The sequence below is a fragment of the Anolis sagrei genome, chromosome 2, assembly GCF_037176765.1.
Source record: "Anolis sagrei isolate rAnoSag1 chromosome 2, rAnoSag1.mat, whole genome shotgun sequence".
Classification (NCBI taxonomy): domain Eukaryota; kingdom Metazoa; phylum Chordata; class Lepidosauria; order Squamata; family Dactyloidae; genus Anolis; species Anolis sagrei.
The window spans coordinates 9,737,135-9,756,636 of record NC_090022.1 but is presented as its reverse complement, the minus strand read 5'-3'; the positions used below and the strand labels follow the sequence as shown (position 1 = coordinate 9,756,636).

The following is a 19,502-nucleotide window of genomic DNA, read 5'->3' as shown; positions in this document are numbered from 1 at the left end:
ATTTGTGCCAAATTTAGTCCATGGTTATGGTTCATAACAGTAGCAACATTACAATTATGAAGTAGCAACGAAAATATGGTTGTGGGTCACCACAACATGAGGAACTGTATTAAGGGGTCGTGGCATTAGGAAGGTTGAGAAACACTGTGCTAAGTACTAAATGATTCCATTAGAAGAGCTACTTGAGAGGGAAGTGCTACATCCCTATTTATTTATGTATTTATTTCAAAGATTTATATCCCGTCCTTCTCAACCCACGAGGGGAGACTCAGGGCGGCTTACAACTGGCATCCATTAGATGCCAACAACAACAAATAGTCACAATACAAAAAAAAAATTTGCTCATCTGGCACTGGAAGCATTTCTCGATTGTGTGGCTCACAGGGTGCAAAATGGAGACAAAACATTTGCCACATTCCCAAATGTTTTATATTACATGTAATTATTACTAATAATATTACAATGTAATGATATAGTACAGTATAGTATAGTAATATATAGATAGTAGGCTTGGGTAACCACGGAAATATTTGGTTCTAAACTCGTTTTGTTTTTAGGGGGCCCTTGCGTTTCGTTTTTTTTAATAATTCCGAAATTTTCCTTTTAAAAATTTCGAAATATACGAAATTTCGTATAATTACGAATCGATTTGTTAATGGCGGATCCGATTGCGCAATATGCTAAAAAAACCTCCAAATGAGACAGGGGGAACTTCTGAAGCTTCCCTCTCCCTCTGTTGTTGACTGTTGGTGTGATAAAACAAACAACAACTATAAAACTTGCACTAGACATGCGAAAATAATTACAAAATAATTACGAAATAATTACAGAATAATTACGAAATAATTACAGAACAATTACGAAATAAAATGAAAAAAATTGTTTCGAATCTAATTTACTCCTCACACTATTCCTGAATGGCTCAATATTGGATCGTAAGCTAATTTAAATACAAATTAATAACGAATTACGAAATTAACGAACGAAACCGTCCAAGCCTAATAGATAGTCAGGGGCAGCCCTGCTCTCGGTCCCGCCTTCTTCGCAGATGCGATTGGCGGGGATGAGAGACAGGGCTTTCTCAGCGGTGGCCCCTTGGCTATGGAATGCCCTCCCTAGAGATATCAGATCGGCCCACTCCCTCCTAACATTTTGGGAAAGAGTTAAAATCTGGCTTTTTGAGCAAGCATTTGCAAATGCAGTGTACCAGACTAATCTAGATCTATGGAATGATTGGATGATGCGACGGGAAGATGATTTTAGTAATGAGACGCTGAAGATTTGTGTTTTATGGCTTTTATTGCTTTTACTGCTTTTATATGGTCTTTATTATATGTTTATGTTTTAAATTATATTTTATGTTGTTGTTGACATTGATTACAGATTGTAAACTGCCTCAAGTCGGGCTGAGAGAGGCGGTGTATATGTTTATTATTATTATTATTTGAAACACAACAAGATGAGTCTACAGCAAACACTCTGCTGGCTGCTGTATTGCCTCACACGTCGGACACTTCCCAAGTGTCTAGGACTGTGTGATGTATTGGCGAATAATGCATGCAGATCCCAGTAGGGTGGCCTTTTGCAGCTGGCAGGTGGTAATTTTGTCAGCGCCAATTGTGTTTAAGTGCAGGCCAAGGTCTTTAGGCACTGCACCGAGTGTGTCGATCACCACTGGGACCACCTTGACTGGCTTGTCCCAGAGTCTTTGCACTTCTTCTTCTTCTTCTTCTTCTTCTTCTTATTATTATTATTATTATTATTATTATTATTATTATTTATAAATAAAATGTAATGTTTGTTTGTGGGATTAACATAACTCAAAAACCACTGGACAAATTGAGACCAAAATTGGACACAATACACCTATCAGGCCAATGAGTGACCATCACTCATAAAAACACTGAAAGACAGAGCAGAAGAAACCTAAAAAGGCAAAAAACAAAAATACATTACAACGCATGCTCAAAACCACATATATACATAAACACACATATATACACACATTTACACAAATATATATATATATATACACACACATATATGCATATACACACACAGAACACATATACACACACGCAACACATATACACAGAAAAGGGGAGGGAAAGAAGGACGGAAGGAAGGAAGGAAGGGAGGGAGGGAGGGAGGGAGGGAGGGAGGGAGGGAGGAAGGAAGGAAGGAAGGAAGGAAGGAAGGAGAAAAGGAGGGAGAGAAAGAGGGAAAGGAGGGAGGGAAGGAAGGAAGGAAGGAGGGAGGGAGGGAGGGAGGGAAGGAAGGAAAGAAATAAAGGAAGGCAGAGAAGGAAGTAAAGAAGAAAGGAAGGAAGGAAAGAAGGAAAGAAAGATACAGAATGGGGGACGCCTGGCTCGAGAGCAGTACGTGTGAAAAAGATCTTGGAGTCCTCGTGGACAACAAGTTAAACATGAGCCAACAATGTGATGTGGCAGCAAAAAAAGCCAATGGGATTTTGGCCTGCATCAAGAGGAGCATAGTGTCTAGATCTAAGGAAGTAATGCTACCCCTCTATTCTGCTTTGGTTAGACCACATCTGGAATACTGTGTCCAATTCTGGGCACCACAATTGAAGAGAGATATTGACAAGCTGGAATGTGTCCAGAGGGCGACTAAAATGATCAAGGGTCTGGAGAACAAGCCCTATGAGGAGCGGCTTAGGGAACTGGGCATGTTTAGCCTGAAGAAGAGAAGGCTGAGAGGAGATATGATAGCCATGTATAAATATGTGAGAGGAAGCCACAGGGAGGAGGGAGCAAGCTTGTTTTCTGCTTCCTTGGAGACTAGGACGCGGAACAATGGCTTCAAACTACAAGAGAGGAGATTCCATCTGAACACGAGGAAGAACTTCCTGACTGTGAGAGCCGTTCAGCAGTGGAACTCTCTGCCCCGGAGTGTGGTGGAGGCTCCTTCTTTGGAAGCTTTTAAGCAGAGGCTGGATGGCCATTTGTCAGGGGTGATTTGAATGCAATATTCCTGCTTCTTGGCAGGGGGTTGGACTGGATGGCCCATGAGGTCTCTTCCAACTCTTTGATTCTATGATTCTATGATTCTATGAAAGAAGGAAAGAGAGGAGGAAGGATGGAACCAAAGAGCAAAGGAAGGAAGGAAAGAAACAGGTAGAGAAGGAAGAAAGAAGAAGGAAAAGAAGAAGGAAAAGAAAAAGAGGGAAGGAAGGAAAGAGGGAGAGACAGAAGGAGAGAAGGTTGGCCACAGTAACATGTGGTGGATACAGCTAGTAAATAATAAATAAATATTGTGTGTATATATATCTTATATGCCGCTCTGAGTCCCCTTCAGGGTGAGAAGGGCAGCATATAAATGTCATAAATAAATAAATAAATAAATAAATGTTTATGTTTCCTCTAGGTGGGTTTTCTGGTGGTTCACAAGGCTTCTTTTTTGAACAAAACATTTCCCACACTCACAGCACCGATATGGTTTCTCTCCCGTGTGAAGTCTCTGGTGGCGTAAAAGGTGTGCATTCTGGGCAAAACATTTCCCGCAATCCTGGCATTTATATGGTTTCTCTCCGGTGTGTATCCTCTCGTGCTTCACGAGGTCAGCCTTTTGACCAAAACATTTTTCACACATCCCACATCTGTATGGTTTGTTTCCTACGTGGTTGCTCTGATGTTGCATAAGTTGTGAATTGTGATAAAAGCATTTACCACACTGTTGACATGTGTATAGTTTCTCCCCTGTGTGGGTTTTCTGATGCTTCAAAAGGACTGAATTCCACGAAAAACATTTCCCACACTCCTGGCATTGATATGGTTTCTCTCCCGTGTGGATTCTCTGGTGGCTTATAACATGTGATTTCTGAGCAAAACATTTGCCACACTCCTGGCATTTGTAGGGTTTCTCTCCTGTGTGAACTCTCTGGTGGATCAAAAGGCCTGAAGTCTCAGTGAAACATTTCCCACACTCCTGGCATTTGTGCCGTTTCTCTCCTGTGTGGATCCGATGGTGCTTTACAAGGTCTGCTTTGACAAGGAAACATTTGCCGCACTCCTGACATTTGTAGGGTTTTTCGCCTGTGTGGGTTCTCTGATGCCTCACGAGATGCAACTTGTAACTGAAACATTTCCCACACTCCTGGCAATTGTATGGTTTCTCTCCCGTGTGGACTCTCTGATGTCCTAGAAGAGACGAACGCTGAGGGAAACCTTTCCCACACTCCTGGCACTTGTACGGCTTCTCTCCGGTGTGCACCCTCTGATGGATCACAAGCCATGTCTTCCGAGCAAAGCATTTCCCGCACTCCTGGCATTTGTAGGGTTTCTCTCCTGTGTGCACTTTGAGATGTTCCATAAGCAGGGAATTGTAATTAAAACATTTGCCACACTCCTGGCACTCGTGTGGCTTCTTTACTGTGCAGGTTTCCTGGTGGTTCACATTGTAGGGTCTATAATCAAAATTGTTCACAGAAATCTCATATGTAAAAAACAATTTTTCAGCATGGACCCTCTTCCGAGGCACAATTGACGGATCTTGTGGAAAACACTTCCCAGATACATTGCATTTGTAAGGATCTTCTCTGGTATAACTTTCCTCTTCTGTACCTTGGGCTTGCTGACAGATGGGAAGTTTCACGTTAGGCCGGGAACACTTCCCATACCGATCACAGACATATGTTTTCCTCCAGTTTTCTGCTGGAAATAGAAAAATAAAAACAGAATAAAAATAATTTCCAAATTTGTGCGAAAAAGAATTTATTGGAAACTAGACATCCCCTGTCATGTGTTTCTATGGCCCAGTATGTATATGTGTTTTGTGTATGTGTGTATATAAGGCAGCGTTTCTCAACCTGGGGGTCGGGACCCCTGTGGGGGTCACGAGGGGGGTGTCAGAGGGGTCACCAAAGATAATTAGAAAGCAGTATTTTTGGTTGGTCATGAGGTTTCTGTGTGGAAAGTTTGATCCAATTCTATTGTTGGTGGGGTTCAGAATGCTATTTGATTGTAGGTGAACTACAAATCCCAGAAACTACAACTCCCAAATGTCAAGTTTTATTTTCCCCAAACTCCACCAGTGTTCACATTTGAGCATTTTGAGCATTTGTGCCATGTTTGGTCCAGTGCTCTCTGGATGTAGGTGAGCTATAATTCCAGAACTCAAGGTCAAAGCCTACCAATCCCTTCCAGTATTTTGTATTGATGGTGGGAGTTCTGTGTGCCAAGTCTGATCCAATTCTATCATTGGTGGGGTTCAGAATGCTCTTTGATTGTAGGTGAACTATAAATCCCAGCAACTACAACTCCCAAATGTCAAGGTCTATTTTCCCCAAACTCCACCAGTGTTCACATTGAACATATTGAGTATTTGTGCCATGTTTGGTCCAGATCCATTATTGTTTGTGTCCACAATGCTCCCTGAATGTAGGTGAACTACAACTCCAAAATGTAAGGCCAATGCCCACCAAACCCTTCCAGAATTTTCTGTTGGTCATGGGAGTTCTGTGTTCCGAACTTGGTTCAGTTCCATCGTTGGTGACATTCAGAATGCTCTTTGATTGTAGGTGAACTATAAATCCCAGCAACTACAACTCCCAAATGTCAAGGTCTATTTTCCCCAAACTCCACCAGTGTTCACATTGAACATATTGAGTATTTGTGCCATGTTTGGTCCAGATCCATTATTGTTTGTGTCCACAATGCTCCCTGAATGTAGGTGAACTACAACTCCAAAATGTAAGGCCAATGCCCACCAAACCCTTCCAGAATTTTCTGTTGGTCATGGGAGTTCTGTGTTCCGAACTTGGTTCAGTTCCATCGTTGGTGACATTCAGAATGCTCTTTGATTGTTGGTGAACTATAAATCCCAGAAACTACAACTCCCAAATGACAAAATCAACCCCCCCCCCCCCCCACACACACACACACACCAGTATCCAGATTTGGGTGTATTGGGTATTTCTACCAAAATTGGTCCAGTGGATGGAAATACATCCTGCATATCAATCATATATTTGAATTATGATTAATAACAGTAGCAAAATTACAGTTAGCAAAAAAAATGGTGGGGGGGGGGGTCACTACAACATGAGGAACAGTATTAAGGGGTTGCAGCATTAGGAAGGTTGAGATCCACTGGTATAAGTTGTGTTTGCATATACAGTGTTCCCTCGCTACTTTGTGGTTCACTTTTCGCGGACTCACTGTTTTGCGGTTTTTCCTACTGGGCCACCAATGGGGCTCAGAGGTGAGGCCACCCAGTTTATGAATGGTTGCCATTGCCCAGAGGTGTTCTAATCCTACTTCCTGACAACGATGGAGTGTGGAAGCGGGCTTCACCCTCCCCCTCGGAAAATAGGCAGCCCATCAAGGCAGCTATGATTTACATACTGTTTCGAGGAGTGTTTTCATTCATTAAAAGAGAGAGAGGAGCTACAAAGCAGTATGTAAATCACGGCTTTATAGCCCCTTCCTTATAGCTAACAAAAAAAGTGTGTGGTGCCTTTAAATCTCCCCTCATTTCTGCATCACCCTCAGAACATTATATATATATATATATATATATATATATATATATATATATATCCCCTACTTCGTGGATTTTCACTTATTGCAGGTGGTCCTGGAACATAACACCCGCGATAAGTGAGGGAACACTGTATATGTGTGGTTTTGTGCATATGTTGTAATGTATTTTTTGGCTTTTTACGTCTCTTCTGCTGTGTTTTTCAGTGATTTTATGAGTGATGGTCACTTTGTTGGCCTGATAGGTGTCTTATGTCCAAATTTGGTGTCAATTCTTCCAGTGTTTTTTGAGTTATGTTAATCCCACAAACAAACATTGCATTTTATTTATATAGATTCCATAACCTATTGGCATTAATTGCACCATAACCTTATTGAAAAGATAAAAATGCTGTCACGTGTGTTTGGCCAATGTGAATCTCCATGAATATAGAGACCATCTTTTGAAAACCACTAGTCAAGAAAGGCATGACCTTGTTAGAAGTCAACAAGTGATATTCATAAGCATTGATGTAATGGCACACAGGTAACTTAGCTGTTAAACTGAAGAACCATGCCTTTAAACTGCCATTACATTAATGCTTATGAATATCACTTGTTTACATTATGTGTCAGGAGTCAATTTCTGACGGCATGAAGACATCACAAATTCCCTCCGTGACATCCTGACTGAATCAATTCTCTCTCTGTGGCATTTTGAAGCCAGCAAAGGGCGCTGGAAGCCTTGTATTGGAACTTGTGAAGCAACAAGCTCTAATAAGGAAACTGAGAAGAGCAGGGAGATGGGCAGGAAAGGTGTATAAAAGGAAGTGGTGGTGGGAAAAAGTCAATAGTGTCTTTCTTTGCTGCAGAGATACAAGCAATATATCCATTTCAAAACAAAACCGGCTTGTGAGTGTTTATTTAATATTGCTATATAGATCCTACAGTCTTACATTATGTTTCGTATTTACATTACGTTTCATAACAGTAGCAAAATTACGGTTATGAAGTAGCAATGGAAATAATGTTATGGTTAGGGGGTCACCACAGCATGAGGAACTGTATTAAGGGGTTGTGGTATTAGGAAGGTTGAGAAACACTGTACTTGCAGCATTGCTACCATCATCATAGTTACAGTGTCTTGCAATCCCAACCCAACACTAATTTTCAGAACAGAAATGATCACTCAGAAGGGAATGCCTTATCAAGACACCCCATCAGCTGTTGCAATTTAAGAAGCAACTGAAGACCCATATCTTCTGTCAGGTCTACCATTATGTCGTCTGTACAAATTCATTTTACAAGGGGAGACATATTTATCCAAGGAGAGAGAGAGAGAACCTTACCAAGAGACACCACGATCTCATGGATCTCCGCCATGATTTCCTTGTGCAGGGCTTTCTGGACGGGATCCAGCAGGGACCACTCTTCCGGGGAAAAAGACACAGCGACCTCATCGAAGGTCAACAGTGCCTGGAGACACAAGAAAGATGTCATGACTTACATTTAAACCAGGCTCACAAGCTGATAACGCTCCTAACACAAGTTAAGTTAGGGTATTGTCAACGGCTTTCATAATAATAATCTATATAAATAAAATGTAATGTTCCTTTGTGGGATTAACAGAACTCAAAAACCAGTGGGCCAATTGACACCAAATTTGCACAGCATACACCTAACAACCCAATGTATGTCCTTCACTCAAAAATTTTGATTTTGTCATTTGGGAGTTGTACTTGTTAGGATTTATAGTTCACCTACAATCAAAGAGCATTCTGAACTCCACCAACAATGGAATTGAACCAAACTTAGCACACAGAACTTTGTTGACCATCAGAAAACACTAGAAGGGTTTGGTGGGGATTGACCTTGAGTTTTGGAGTTGTAGTTCACCTACATCCAGAGAGCACTGTGGACTCAAACAATGATGGATGTGGACCAAACTTGGCACACATACTCCATATTTATTTATTTATTTATTTACTTCATTTGTATACTGCCATTCTCAGCCCTAAGGCGACTCATAGCGGTTTACAACAAGCAAAAACAAGGCAAACAATCAAGGCAAAAATTCAATGCGGCATTAACAAGGTACTTAAAAACAGTTAACAGAGAAACAAATTAAACAATTTAACAGTAATAAACATTCAGTGGCGTCTCATAACTAGAATCATGATCCAAACTCGTCAGTCGTAGTTCCATTTCCTGAAATTCATTGCACTGCTTATTCAAACGCCTGTTCAAATAACCAGGTTTTCACTTTCCTCCGGAATACCATCAATGAGGGGGCCAATCTGATGTCCATGGGAAGGGCATTCCACAGCCGAGGGGCCACCACCGAGAAGGCCCTGTCTCTCGTCCCCGCCAACCGCGCCTGTGTTGCAGGCGGGATCGAGAGCAGGGCCTCCCCAGAAGATCTCAAAGTCCTAGTGGGTTCGTAGGTGGAGATGCAATCAGATAGGTAACTTGGGCCAGAACTGTTTAGGGCTTTATAGGCCAAATCCAGCACTTTGAATTGGACCTGGTAGCAAATTGGCAGCCAATAACATATGCCCAAATATGAACACAGATGATGTTTGGGGGAAATAGTTTTCGAGTATGGTGCCATCTCTACGCAGATGACACCCAACTCTTCTTCTCTTTTCCATCAGAATCCAAGGAAGCCCCTCGGATACTGGACCAGTGCCTGGCTGCTGTGATGATCTGGATGAGGGCGAACAAGCTGAAGATTAATCTCGACAAGATAGAGGTCCTCTAGGTCAGTCGTATATCTGATCGGGGTATTGGGTAGCAACCTGTGCTTGACATGGTCACACTCCCTCTGAAGACACAGGTCCGCAGCTTGGGAGTCCTCCTGGATTCAATGCTGACGCTTGATGTGCAGGTGTCGGCGGTGGATGGGAGGACCTTTACATAATTAAAACTTGTGCGCCAGCTGCGACCATACCTCATGAAGTCTGACTTGACTATGGTGGTCCACACCTTAGTTACCTCTAGACAGGACTACTGCAATGCACTCTATATGGGGCTTCCCTTGAAGATGGTCCAGAAACTTCAATTGGTCCAATGTTCGGCAGCCGGACTACTAACTGGGGCAAATTACAGGGATTGGTCAACCCCCCTGTTTAAGGAGCTCAATTGGCTGCTGTTCATTTTCCGGTCCCAATTCAAGGTGTAGGTCTATAAAGCCCTAAACGGTTTGGGACCCGTCTACCTTTGTGACCGTATCTCCTTCCACAAACCTGCACGTTCCCTCCAATTCTGGGGGGAGGCCCTCCTCTCACCTCTTCCTCTATCACAGGCACGACTTGTGGGAACAAGGGAGAGAGCCTTCTCTGCTGTGGCTCCCCAACTATGGAACTCGTTATCTGGTGAGACTAGGCAAGCCCCACCCTAGCAGCCTTTAAGAAAGAACTAAAGACTTGGCTTTTCCGATGTGCCTTTGGAGAGTGACCATATATTCCAGTCCTATTGTTTCACCTACATTGTTTCCCTCATATCGCACTTTCCCCACCTTATTGAAAGTCTAATCCCCTATGAACTCCACCCCCATAAATGTACCTTTTCATTGCTATCCCATCCAGTGTTTTATCAGTTTATGTCGTGCATTTGGCCCACCCACTGTGTTTTATTTTCCATTATGTTATTTTGTACTGTTTATTTTACTTGATTGGTTTATTTATTTTATTGTGATGTTATCATGTTGTTTATATTTTATGTTGCTGTAATGTATCACTGGGCTTGGCCTCATGTAAGCCGCTCCGAGTCCCCTTTGGGGAGATGGTGGTGGGGTATAAATAAAGATTATTATTATTATTATTATTATTATTATTATTATATTTTGTCTGTAGTGCTGGCTCTGTGTGTCTGAGCAGACAAGGTCCTCACCTAAGAAATTTCATATTGTTCCTTCCCAGAAGTCCCCTCTACTCACCACATTGCAGGCATCAGGGCCACTTTCTGCTTCAGGCCAATTTGTGACTGGCTCCTCCATCTTAGGCCTTTGACCCAGCAAAACTTGCAAAGGAACTTCTCCCTCCTCTCTTTCAGGGTAAAGAGACCCTTAATGGGCTTCGCAAGGAAACCTACAGAAAAGTAAAGTGTTGGTTTGTTAATAGACATAATATAGGAGTGTTATTGTTTTTCTAGCAGCATTTTCTCCTGATGTTTCACCTGCATCTGTGGTTGGCATCTTTCGATCCTCTGTAGATGCCAGTCACCAATGCAGGTGAAACATAAGGAGAAAATGTTGCCAGGACATGGCCATACAGCCTGGAAACCACACAACACTCCAGTGATTCTGCCAGTGAAAGCCATTGCCAATAGAATTCAATGTAGGGATTCAAAAGTCAAGAAAGTGGACTCTACCAAATCCTGGGCAACACATCAAACGGTCCTGTTTGATGTGTTGTCAAAGGCTTTCATGGCTGGAATCACTGGGTTGCTGTGTGTTTTGCGAAGTTCCAGTAGCATTCTCTCTTGACATTTTGTCTGCATCTATGGCATGCATCCTCAGTTGTTGTTGGGTCTGTTGGAAACTAGGAAAATGGGGTTATATTTCTGTGGAATATTGTCCAGGGTGGGAGAAGGAGCTCTGTCAGTTTGAGGTAGGTGTGAATGTTGCAGCTGGCCACCTTGATTAGCATTTAATGACTGGAACGGCGATTCGACGACGAGACTGTTTTATTGTTTTAATGATTGTTTTATTGCTTGTGGATGTATTGTTTTAACTTGATTTATCGTAGAATCAAAGAGTTGGAAGAGATCTCATGGGCCATCCAGTCCAACCAGTTTATCTGTCCGAATGGATCTCCCTCTACATCCCACCTCGGAGTCTAAGATCTTCTGGGGAGGCCCTGCTCTCGACCCCGCCTCTATCACAAGTGAGGCTGGCGGGGACGAGGAGCAGGGCCTTCTCGGTGGTGGCCCCTCACCTGTGGAACTCACTCCCCAGGGAGATTAGATCAGCGACCTCCCTTTTGTCATTCAGAAAAAAATTGAAGACCTGGATGTGGGACCAGGCTTTTGGACATTCTGGCAGCTAAAGGAAAGAACTTGTTGATGGGCAGGAACTGACGGAACAGAATGGATTTATGGAACTCTGAACACTGACCACGAGATTGTTTACTATTGTGTTGTGCACTGATGTTTTTAACCTGTTAACTGTTTAATTGCTTTTATGTATGTATGTATATTTGACATAGGCATCGAATTGTGCCTTCCTTTGTAAGCCGCCCTGAGTCCCCTCTTGGGGGTGAGAAGGGCGGGGTATAAGTAACTGAAATAAATAAATAAATAATAAACCCCATTCTGCCAAGAAGCAGGAATATTGCATTCAAATCACCCCTGACAGATGGCCATCCAGCCTCTGTTTAAAAGCTTCCAAAGAAGGAGCCTCCACCACACTCCGGGGAGGAGAGTTCCACTGCTGAACGGCTCTCACAGTCAGGAAGTTCTTCCTCATGTTCAGATGGAATCTCCTCTCTTGTAGTTTGAAGCCTAGTCTCCAGGGAAGCAGAAAACCAGCTTGCTCCCTCCTCCCTGTGGCTTCCTCTCACATATTTATACATGGCTATCATATCTCCTCTCAGTCGTCTCTTCTTCAGGCTAAACATGCCCAGCTCCTTAAGCCGCTCCTCATAGGGCTTGTTCTCCAGACCCTTGATCATTTTAGTCGCCCTCTTTCTCTGGACACATTCCAGCTTGTCAATATCTCTCTTGAATTGTGGTGCGCAGAATTGGACACAATATTCCAGGTGTGGTCTAACCAAAGCGGAATAGAGGGGTAGCATTACTTCCTTAGATCTAGACACTAGGCTCCTATTGATGCAGGCCAAAACCCCATTGATGCAGGCCAATAATCTACATACATGCATTAATGAGTCAACAAATACCTGGACATTAACAAGGAAATCAGTACCAAAGACATGGATAAAATGGAAATGAGAGGGATAGCTTCAGGGAAAGGCCCTTCTTACCAAGACCCCTTTTCAGCCTTGCTTTGCTCTTCTCAATCTGAGGGTGGGTGCCTTGATCCGGAACCAATGGCAGCAGTGTCTGTTTCCAGAGGGTGCTCTTTGAGCATTGCACTGCTGCTCTCTCTCCTTCCCTTGGCTTTTGATTGGTGTGTCCCACCCAGTTCTGTGTCACGTGACTAAGGCTGTGCTTCTTCCTGGAGAGGGCAGAGGAAGAAGGGCCTCCAGAGGCCTATTTCTTTTCAGGAGGAGTGAGGGGTTCAATAAGGCTCTTCTTTGAAGGGGCTCCTTTGTAGACTCCCAAGGAGCCCCTGGCCATAAGGACTGGCTGTGAAATTCCATCTAGTTCAGGCCTGGCCCAACTTGGGCCCTCCCTCCAAGTGTTTTGGACTTCAGAAATGGTGGGAGTTGGAATCCAAAACACCTGGAGGGGCAAAGTTGGGCCAGGCCTGCAGTAGACTAAAATATTGGGTTGTTGTAGGTTTTTTCGGGCTGTATAGCCATGGTCTAGAGGCATTCTCTCCTGACGTTTCGCCTGCATCTATGGCAAGCATCCCCAGAGGTAGTGAGGTCTGTTGGAACTAGGAAAAAGGGTTTATATATCTGTGGAATAATGACCAGGGTGGGACAAAGGACTCTTGTCTGCTGGAGCTAGGTGTGAATGTTTCAACTGACCACCTTGATTAGCATACAATGGCCTGACTGTGTCTGGAGCAAACTTTTGTTGAGAGGTAATTAGATTTTTATTTATCGTGTCATCAGCAACCATTGTATTACAATTCTAACAGAGCAAAACAAACACAGATTAAAAAGAAAAAGGAAAAAAAACACAGAGATTTTGCAAATCTGGTATTTGGTTAAATGTCCTTTGACCAGTATCTGGCCACTTGGAGTGCCTCTGGGGTTGCCACAAGAAGGTCCTCCCTTGTGCATGTGGCAGGGCTCAGGGTGCATTGCAGCAGGTGGTCAGTGGTTTGTTCTTCTCCGCACTCGCATGCCGAGGATTCCACCCTGTAGCCCAATTTCTTAAGATTGGCTCTGCATCCCATGGTGCCAGAGTGCACTCTGTTCAGCGCCTTCCAAGTCGCCCAGTCTTCTGAGTGCCCAGGGGGGAGTCTCTCATCTGGTATCACCCATGAATTGAGATGCTGGGTTTGGGCCTGCCACTTTTGGACTCTCGTTTGCTGGGGTGTTCCAGCGAGTGTCTCTGTAGATCTAAGAAAACTATGTCTTGATTTAAGTCGTTGACGTGCTGGCTGATACCCAAACAGGGGATGAGCTGGAGATGTCTCTGCCTCGGTCCTTTCACTATTGGCTGCTACTTCCTGGCGGAGGTCAGGTGGTGCAATAACGGCTAAGCAGTGTAATTTCTCCAGTGGTGTAGGGCGCGGACACCCCGTGATAATGCGGCATGTCTCATTAAGAGCCACATCTACTGTTTTAGTGTGGTGAGATGTGTTCCACACTGGGCATGCATACTCAGCAGCAGAGTAGCATAGCGCAAGGGCAGATGTCTTCACTGTGTCTGGTTGTGATCCCCAGATTGTGCCAGTCAGCTTTCGTATGATGTTGTTTCTAGCGCCCACTTTTTGTTTGATGTTCAGGCAGTGCTTCTTGTAGGTCAGAGCACGGTCCAGTGACTCCCAGGTATTTGGGTGTGTTGCAATGCTCCAGTGGGATTCCTTCCCAGGTAATCCTCAGAGCTCGGGATGCATCCCGAGGTAATTAGATGTCCCTGCCTGCTTCCTCTCTTTGAACCTAGAAATACAAAGTCTGTCACTGCCTCCACGTTTTCTCCCTCTATTTGCCAGTTGTCAATCATTCTTGTTGCCATAATCTTGGTTTTTTTAATGTTTTAACTGCAACCCAGCTTTTGCACTTTCTTCTTTCACCTTGATTAGAAGGCTCCTCAGCTCCTCCTTGCGTTTGGCCATCAAAGTGGTGTCATTTGCATATCTAAGGTTGCATAAATATATATAAACATTAAAATCACTAATATCCAGATTAAAAGTTGCTTAGAAACCATCTCAGGACACCCATTTGCCTCAAAGGCTTGGTCCCACAGCCAGGTCTCCACCATCCTTTTGAAGAACAGGAGGGAGAAGGTTGATCTAATATTGCCAGGAAGGGAGTTCCATAATCGGGGGGCAATCACTGAGAAGGCCCTGTCTCTCGTCCCCAGCAAACACCCCTGTGATGGTGGCGGGACCGAGAGCAGGGACTCCCCAGAAGATCTTAGTCTCATCAGCTATTTGGAAGTAGGAAAGCTACCCCTTTTTACGTACAAAGGATACCCTAAAATAGCCCCCTATTTTTGGTAAAAGCATGCAAGAAATGTGTGTGATATGAATGTGGACAATTCAGATAAGAGAAATGTAGGTCTCTTTAAGTCATTTCTGACTTAAGATTGAGCCTATGACAAGGTTTCCTGGGCAATATTAGTTCAGAGGGTTGGTGTTTTGAGTTCCTCTGATACCGAGAGAGTGACTTGCTGGGATTTATAGGTCACCTACAATCACCAACAATGGAATTGAATCAAACTTTGCACACAGAACTCCCATGACAAACAGAAAATACTGGAGGATTTTGGTGGGCACTGACCTTGAGTTTTGAAGTTGTAGTTCACTTACATCCAGAGAGCACTGTGGACTCAAACAATGGTGGATCTGGACCAAACTTGGGGCAAATATTCAATATGCCCAAATGTGAACACTGGTGGAATTTGGGGGAAATACCTTGACATTTGGGAGTTGTAGTTGCTGGGATGTATAGTTCACCTACAATCAAAGAGCATTCTGAACCCCACCAACGATAGAATCGGGCCAAACTTCTCACACAGAACCCCCATAACCAACAGAAAATACTGGTCCTAACGCCCAGGTTGAAAAATACTGCACTAGATCTTGGGAAGTTAAGCAGGGCCATCTCTGATTAATACTTGGATGGGAGATCGCCAATGAATATCAGAAGCTGCAGGAAATATTTCAGGGGAAGCAACTTGCAAAATTACCTCTGAGGATAACTTGCCTGAGAAAGCTCTCTAAAATCCCTGGGGTCACCATAGGATGGCAGACAACTTACAAGGTTCATACATGTGCAAAGTAGTCAGCTGCTTCATGATACAGAGTAAGACAAGCTGATCCCAAGCTTTTCATCTTCCCCATCCGCATTTAGCTCTGAAAGTCCAACAGCCAGGTCTTCATTGCTTACGGGTTTTATTTATTTACATTTTATTTTTAAGCAAGTTTCTTAATTATTATCCTATATTATTAAAAAAAAAGCCCAATGTGCTCCAGACTTTATTAAATAGCTTTCTTCAGGGGCTATACTGGAACAAACACAAACACAATAACAAAAGTTAGGAAAGGACAACACATATTTCTAGTTTACATGTATTTAAAATCCTAACGGTTCACATTCACTCAGTTTAGTCATTTAAATCTAAAAACAACAAAAATGTCTGGAGTTGGTGAATTTGTACTGTTAGAGAATGAAAAGGGGAACAAGACTTACAACTTTTACATATACATTTCAGCAGATGGTCAGAAAATGAAAGAGGTGGTGTAAAAGGTCTGTATTTTGAGTAAAATGTTTTCCACACTCCCAGCATGTGTAACATTTCTCCTGTATGGATTCGCAAGTGCTTCAGAAGTGTGATTTCAGAGTGAAACATTTCCCAAATCCCTGGCACTTGCAGGGTTTTCTCCTGTGTAATCTCTGATAGTTCACAAGATGCAAACAGCATCCAAAACCTTACTTACACTCCACTATATGGTTTCTCCCGCCGTGTGCTTTTTCTGGTGCTTTACAAGGCTTCTTTTATTCACAAAAGATTTTCCACACTCATAACACTGGTGTGGTTTGTCTTCTGAGTGGATTTTCTGGTGGCGCTGAAGGCTTGAATACTGTGTATAACAATATCCACACTGCTGGCATTCGTATCGTTTCTCCCCTGTGTGGACTGTCTGGTGGCGCAAAACCTGTACGTTGTGGGCAAAACATTTCCCACAATCCTGGCATTTGTATGGTTTCTCTCCTGTGTGGATTCGCTGGTGCTTCACGAGGCCTGAACTTTCGGTAAAGCATTTCCCACACTCCTGGCACTTGTGCCGTTTCTCTCCTGTGTGTATCCTCGTGTGCTTCACAAGGTCGGACTTTCGACCGAAACATTTTTCGCACACCTCGCATTTGTGTGGTTTCTTTCCTGTGTGGATTTTCTGATGCTGCACAAGTTGTGAATTGTGATAAAAGCATTTCCCACACTCTTGACATGTGTGTAGTTTCTCCCCTGTGTGGGTTTTCTGATGCCTCACGAGGTCTGAATTCCAGGAAAACCCTCTCCCACATGCCTGGCACTGGTATGGTTTCTGTCCTGTATGGACAGCCTGGTGGACTTGAAGGTGAGGCTTCTGCGCAAAACCTTTCCCGCATTCTGGGCATTTGTATGGTTTCTCACCTGTGTGCACTCTCTGGTGCTTCACAAGCTCGGACTTTTGAAGAAAACTTTTTTCACACATTTCACATTTATATGGTTTGTTTCCTGTGTGGCTGCTCTGATGTCTCACAAGGTCTGAATTCCAAGAAAACCCTTTCCCACACACCTGGCACTGGTACGGTTTCTTTCCTGTATGGACACTCTGGTGACCTCGAAGGTGCGCGTTCCGAGCAAAACACTTCCCACACTCCTGGCATCTGTATGGTTTCTCGCCTGTATGTATCCTCCGGTGCTTCACAAGGTCAGACTTCTGGAAAAAACCCTTTTCACACATTTCACATTGGTATGGTTTGTTTCCCGTGTGGCTGTTCCGATGCCTCACAAACTCTGAAATCCAAGAAAACCCTTTCCCACATTCTTGGCATTGGTATGGTTTCTCTCCCGTGTGAACTCTCTGGTGGCTGGCAAGGTTTGCGTTCTGAGCAAAACATTTCCCACAATCCTGGCATACATAGGGTTTCTCTCCCGTGTGCGTCCTCTCATGTTTCGCAAGGTTGGCCTTCTGACCAAAACATTTCCCACACATCTCACATTTGTACGGTTTGTTTCCGGAGTGGATTTTCTGATGTTGCACCAGTTGTGATTTGGTATAAAAACATTTCCCACACTCCCGACACGTGTATCGTTTCTCTCCTGTGTGAATTTTCTGATGCTTCACAAAGCCTGAATTCCAAGAAAACTCTTTCCCACATATTTGGCATTGGTAGGGTTTCTCTCCTGTGTGGATTCTCTGGTGACTTACAAGGCCTGAACGGTGAGCAAAAGATTTCCCACACTCCTGGCATTTGTATGGTTTTTCTCCTGTGTGGACTCTCTGGTGGATTAGAAGGGCTGAATTACCAAAAAATCGCTTTCCACACTCGGGGCATTTGTGTTGTTTCTCTCCCGTATGGACTCGCCGGTGATGCACAAGGTATGATTTTACAAGAAAACGTTTCCCACAGTCCTGACATTTGTAGGGTTTTTCTCCTGTGTGCATTACTTGATGCTTCATAAGATGCAACTTGTGTCCAAAGCATTTCCCACACTTGTGACATTTGTATGGTTTCTCTCCTGTGTGGAGTCTCTGATGGCACAGAAGGGAGGAACTCTGAGAAAAACACTTCCCACACTCCTGGCATTTGTGTGGCTTCTCTCCTGTATGCACCCTCTGATGAGCCACAAGCCACGTCTTTCGAGCAAAACCTTTCCCACACTCCTGACACTTGTACGGCCTCTCTCCTGTATGCACCCACTGATGAATCATAAGACATGCCTTTTGCGCAAAACATTTGCCACACAACTGGCATTTGAAGGGTTTTTCTCCTGTGTGCGCTCTTAGATGTGCCATAAGGAACGAATTGTAAGCAAAACATTTCCCACACTGCTGGCATTTATGCTTTTTCTTTACTGTTTGGGCCTCTTCATGGTTAATAGACACTTCACATGAATAGTGTTTTTCTCCAGCATGGAGCATTGCATGTGGCACAAGTGATATATCTTGTGTCAAACATTTCCCATATTCGTGGCATTTGTAGGACTCCGCTCTGATACCACTTTTATTTTCTGATTCTTGGGCTTCCTGGTTGCTGCTAAGTTCCAAGTTCTGCCTAGAATGAATCCCATACTTAGCACGGACATATCCTTTCCTCCAATTTTCTGCTGCAAGTAAGAAAAAACAGACAATTTTTTTTCCGAATTTGTGTGAAAAACTATTTCAGAGTATGGAGAACAGATTAAAGCAATCAAAAAGATAATCTTCAGAACAAAAGAGTTACTATGATTCTAATGCAGTGGTTTTCAACCTGTGGATCCCTAAGTGTTTTGGCCTACAACTCCCAGAAATCCCCGCCAGTTTACAAGTTGTTAGGATATCTGGGAGTTGAAGACCAAAACATCTGGGGACTCACAGGTTGGGAACCATTGCTTTAATGGATTAGCTTCAAGCTATCAGAAAGCTGTCCATCAGAATCTGACTGAGTCTAACAATCCTCGAGGAGAGCTTCCTCCATCCCACCACACTCCCAAGTTCAGCTAGTAACTACTCCCCTTGATAGTAAGTCTAGTCGTGTTCGACTTTGGGGGGTGTGGCGCTCACCTCAATTTCTAAGCCAAAGAGTTGGCGTTGTCCATAGACACCTCCAAGGTCATGTGGCCAACACCACTGCATGGAGTGCCGTTACCTTCCCACTGAAGCAGTGCCTATTAATCTACTCACATTTGCATGTTTTCGAAAGTAAAGACTTTCTGATATATTTCAGATTTCAATATTAATGTCAAAAATACGTAGTGTGATTTTACATAGGACTAGCCATCCCGTGCCACGCGTTGCTGTGGTCCAGTCTGTGTATATGTGTTTTGTGTGTGTGTGTATGTGTATATGTATATATATGTGGTTTTGCGCATGTGTTGTAATGTATATTTTATATATATATTGGCTGTTTAAGTCCCTTCCACTGTGTTTTTCAGTGTTTTTATGAGTGATGGCCTGATAGGTATATTGTGTCCAAATTTGGTGTCAATTCACCCAGTGGTTTTTGAGTTATGTTAATGCTACAAACTAACATTACATTT

The 19,502-nt window shown here is 43.4% G+C and overlaps 2 protein-coding genes and 1 pseudogene across 3 annotated transcripts in view; 1 reads left to right on the top strand and 2 right to left on the bottom strand.

Annotated features, from left to right (window-relative positions):
* LOC132765774 (zinc finger protein 850-like) overlaps positions 1-19,502 on the top strand; it is a 1,095,673-nt gene that overhangs the window by 918,356 nt on the left and 157,815 nt on the right. The gene's annotated exons all lie outside the window — the stretch shown is intronic.
* Positions 2,911-12,587, bottom strand: LOC132766107 (zinc finger protein ZFP2-like). 2 transcript variants are annotated; one of them, XM_060760470.2, is made up of 4 exons: positions 12,458-12,587; positions 10,414-10,564; positions 7,826-7,952; positions 2,911-4,667 (listed from the first exon to the last, which is right to left on the bottom strand). In XM_060760470.2, exons 2-4 carry the CDS (start codon positions 10,471-10,473, stop codon positions 3,370-3,372), a joined length of 1,485 nt encoding a protein of 494 aa, XP_060616453.2. In that variant the 5' UTR covers positions 10,474-10,564; positions 12,458-12,587; the 3' UTR covers positions 2,911-3,369. The 2 variants fall into 2 exon arrangements, with proteins under 2 accessions (XP_060616453.2, XP_060616452.2); XM_060760469.2 differs by having other exon boundaries at positions 2,912-4,670; positions 12,458-12,586.
* Positions 15,740-19,502, bottom strand: part of LOC132766024 (zinc finger protein 208-like) — a 32,966-nt pseudogene continuing 29,203 nt past the window's right edge.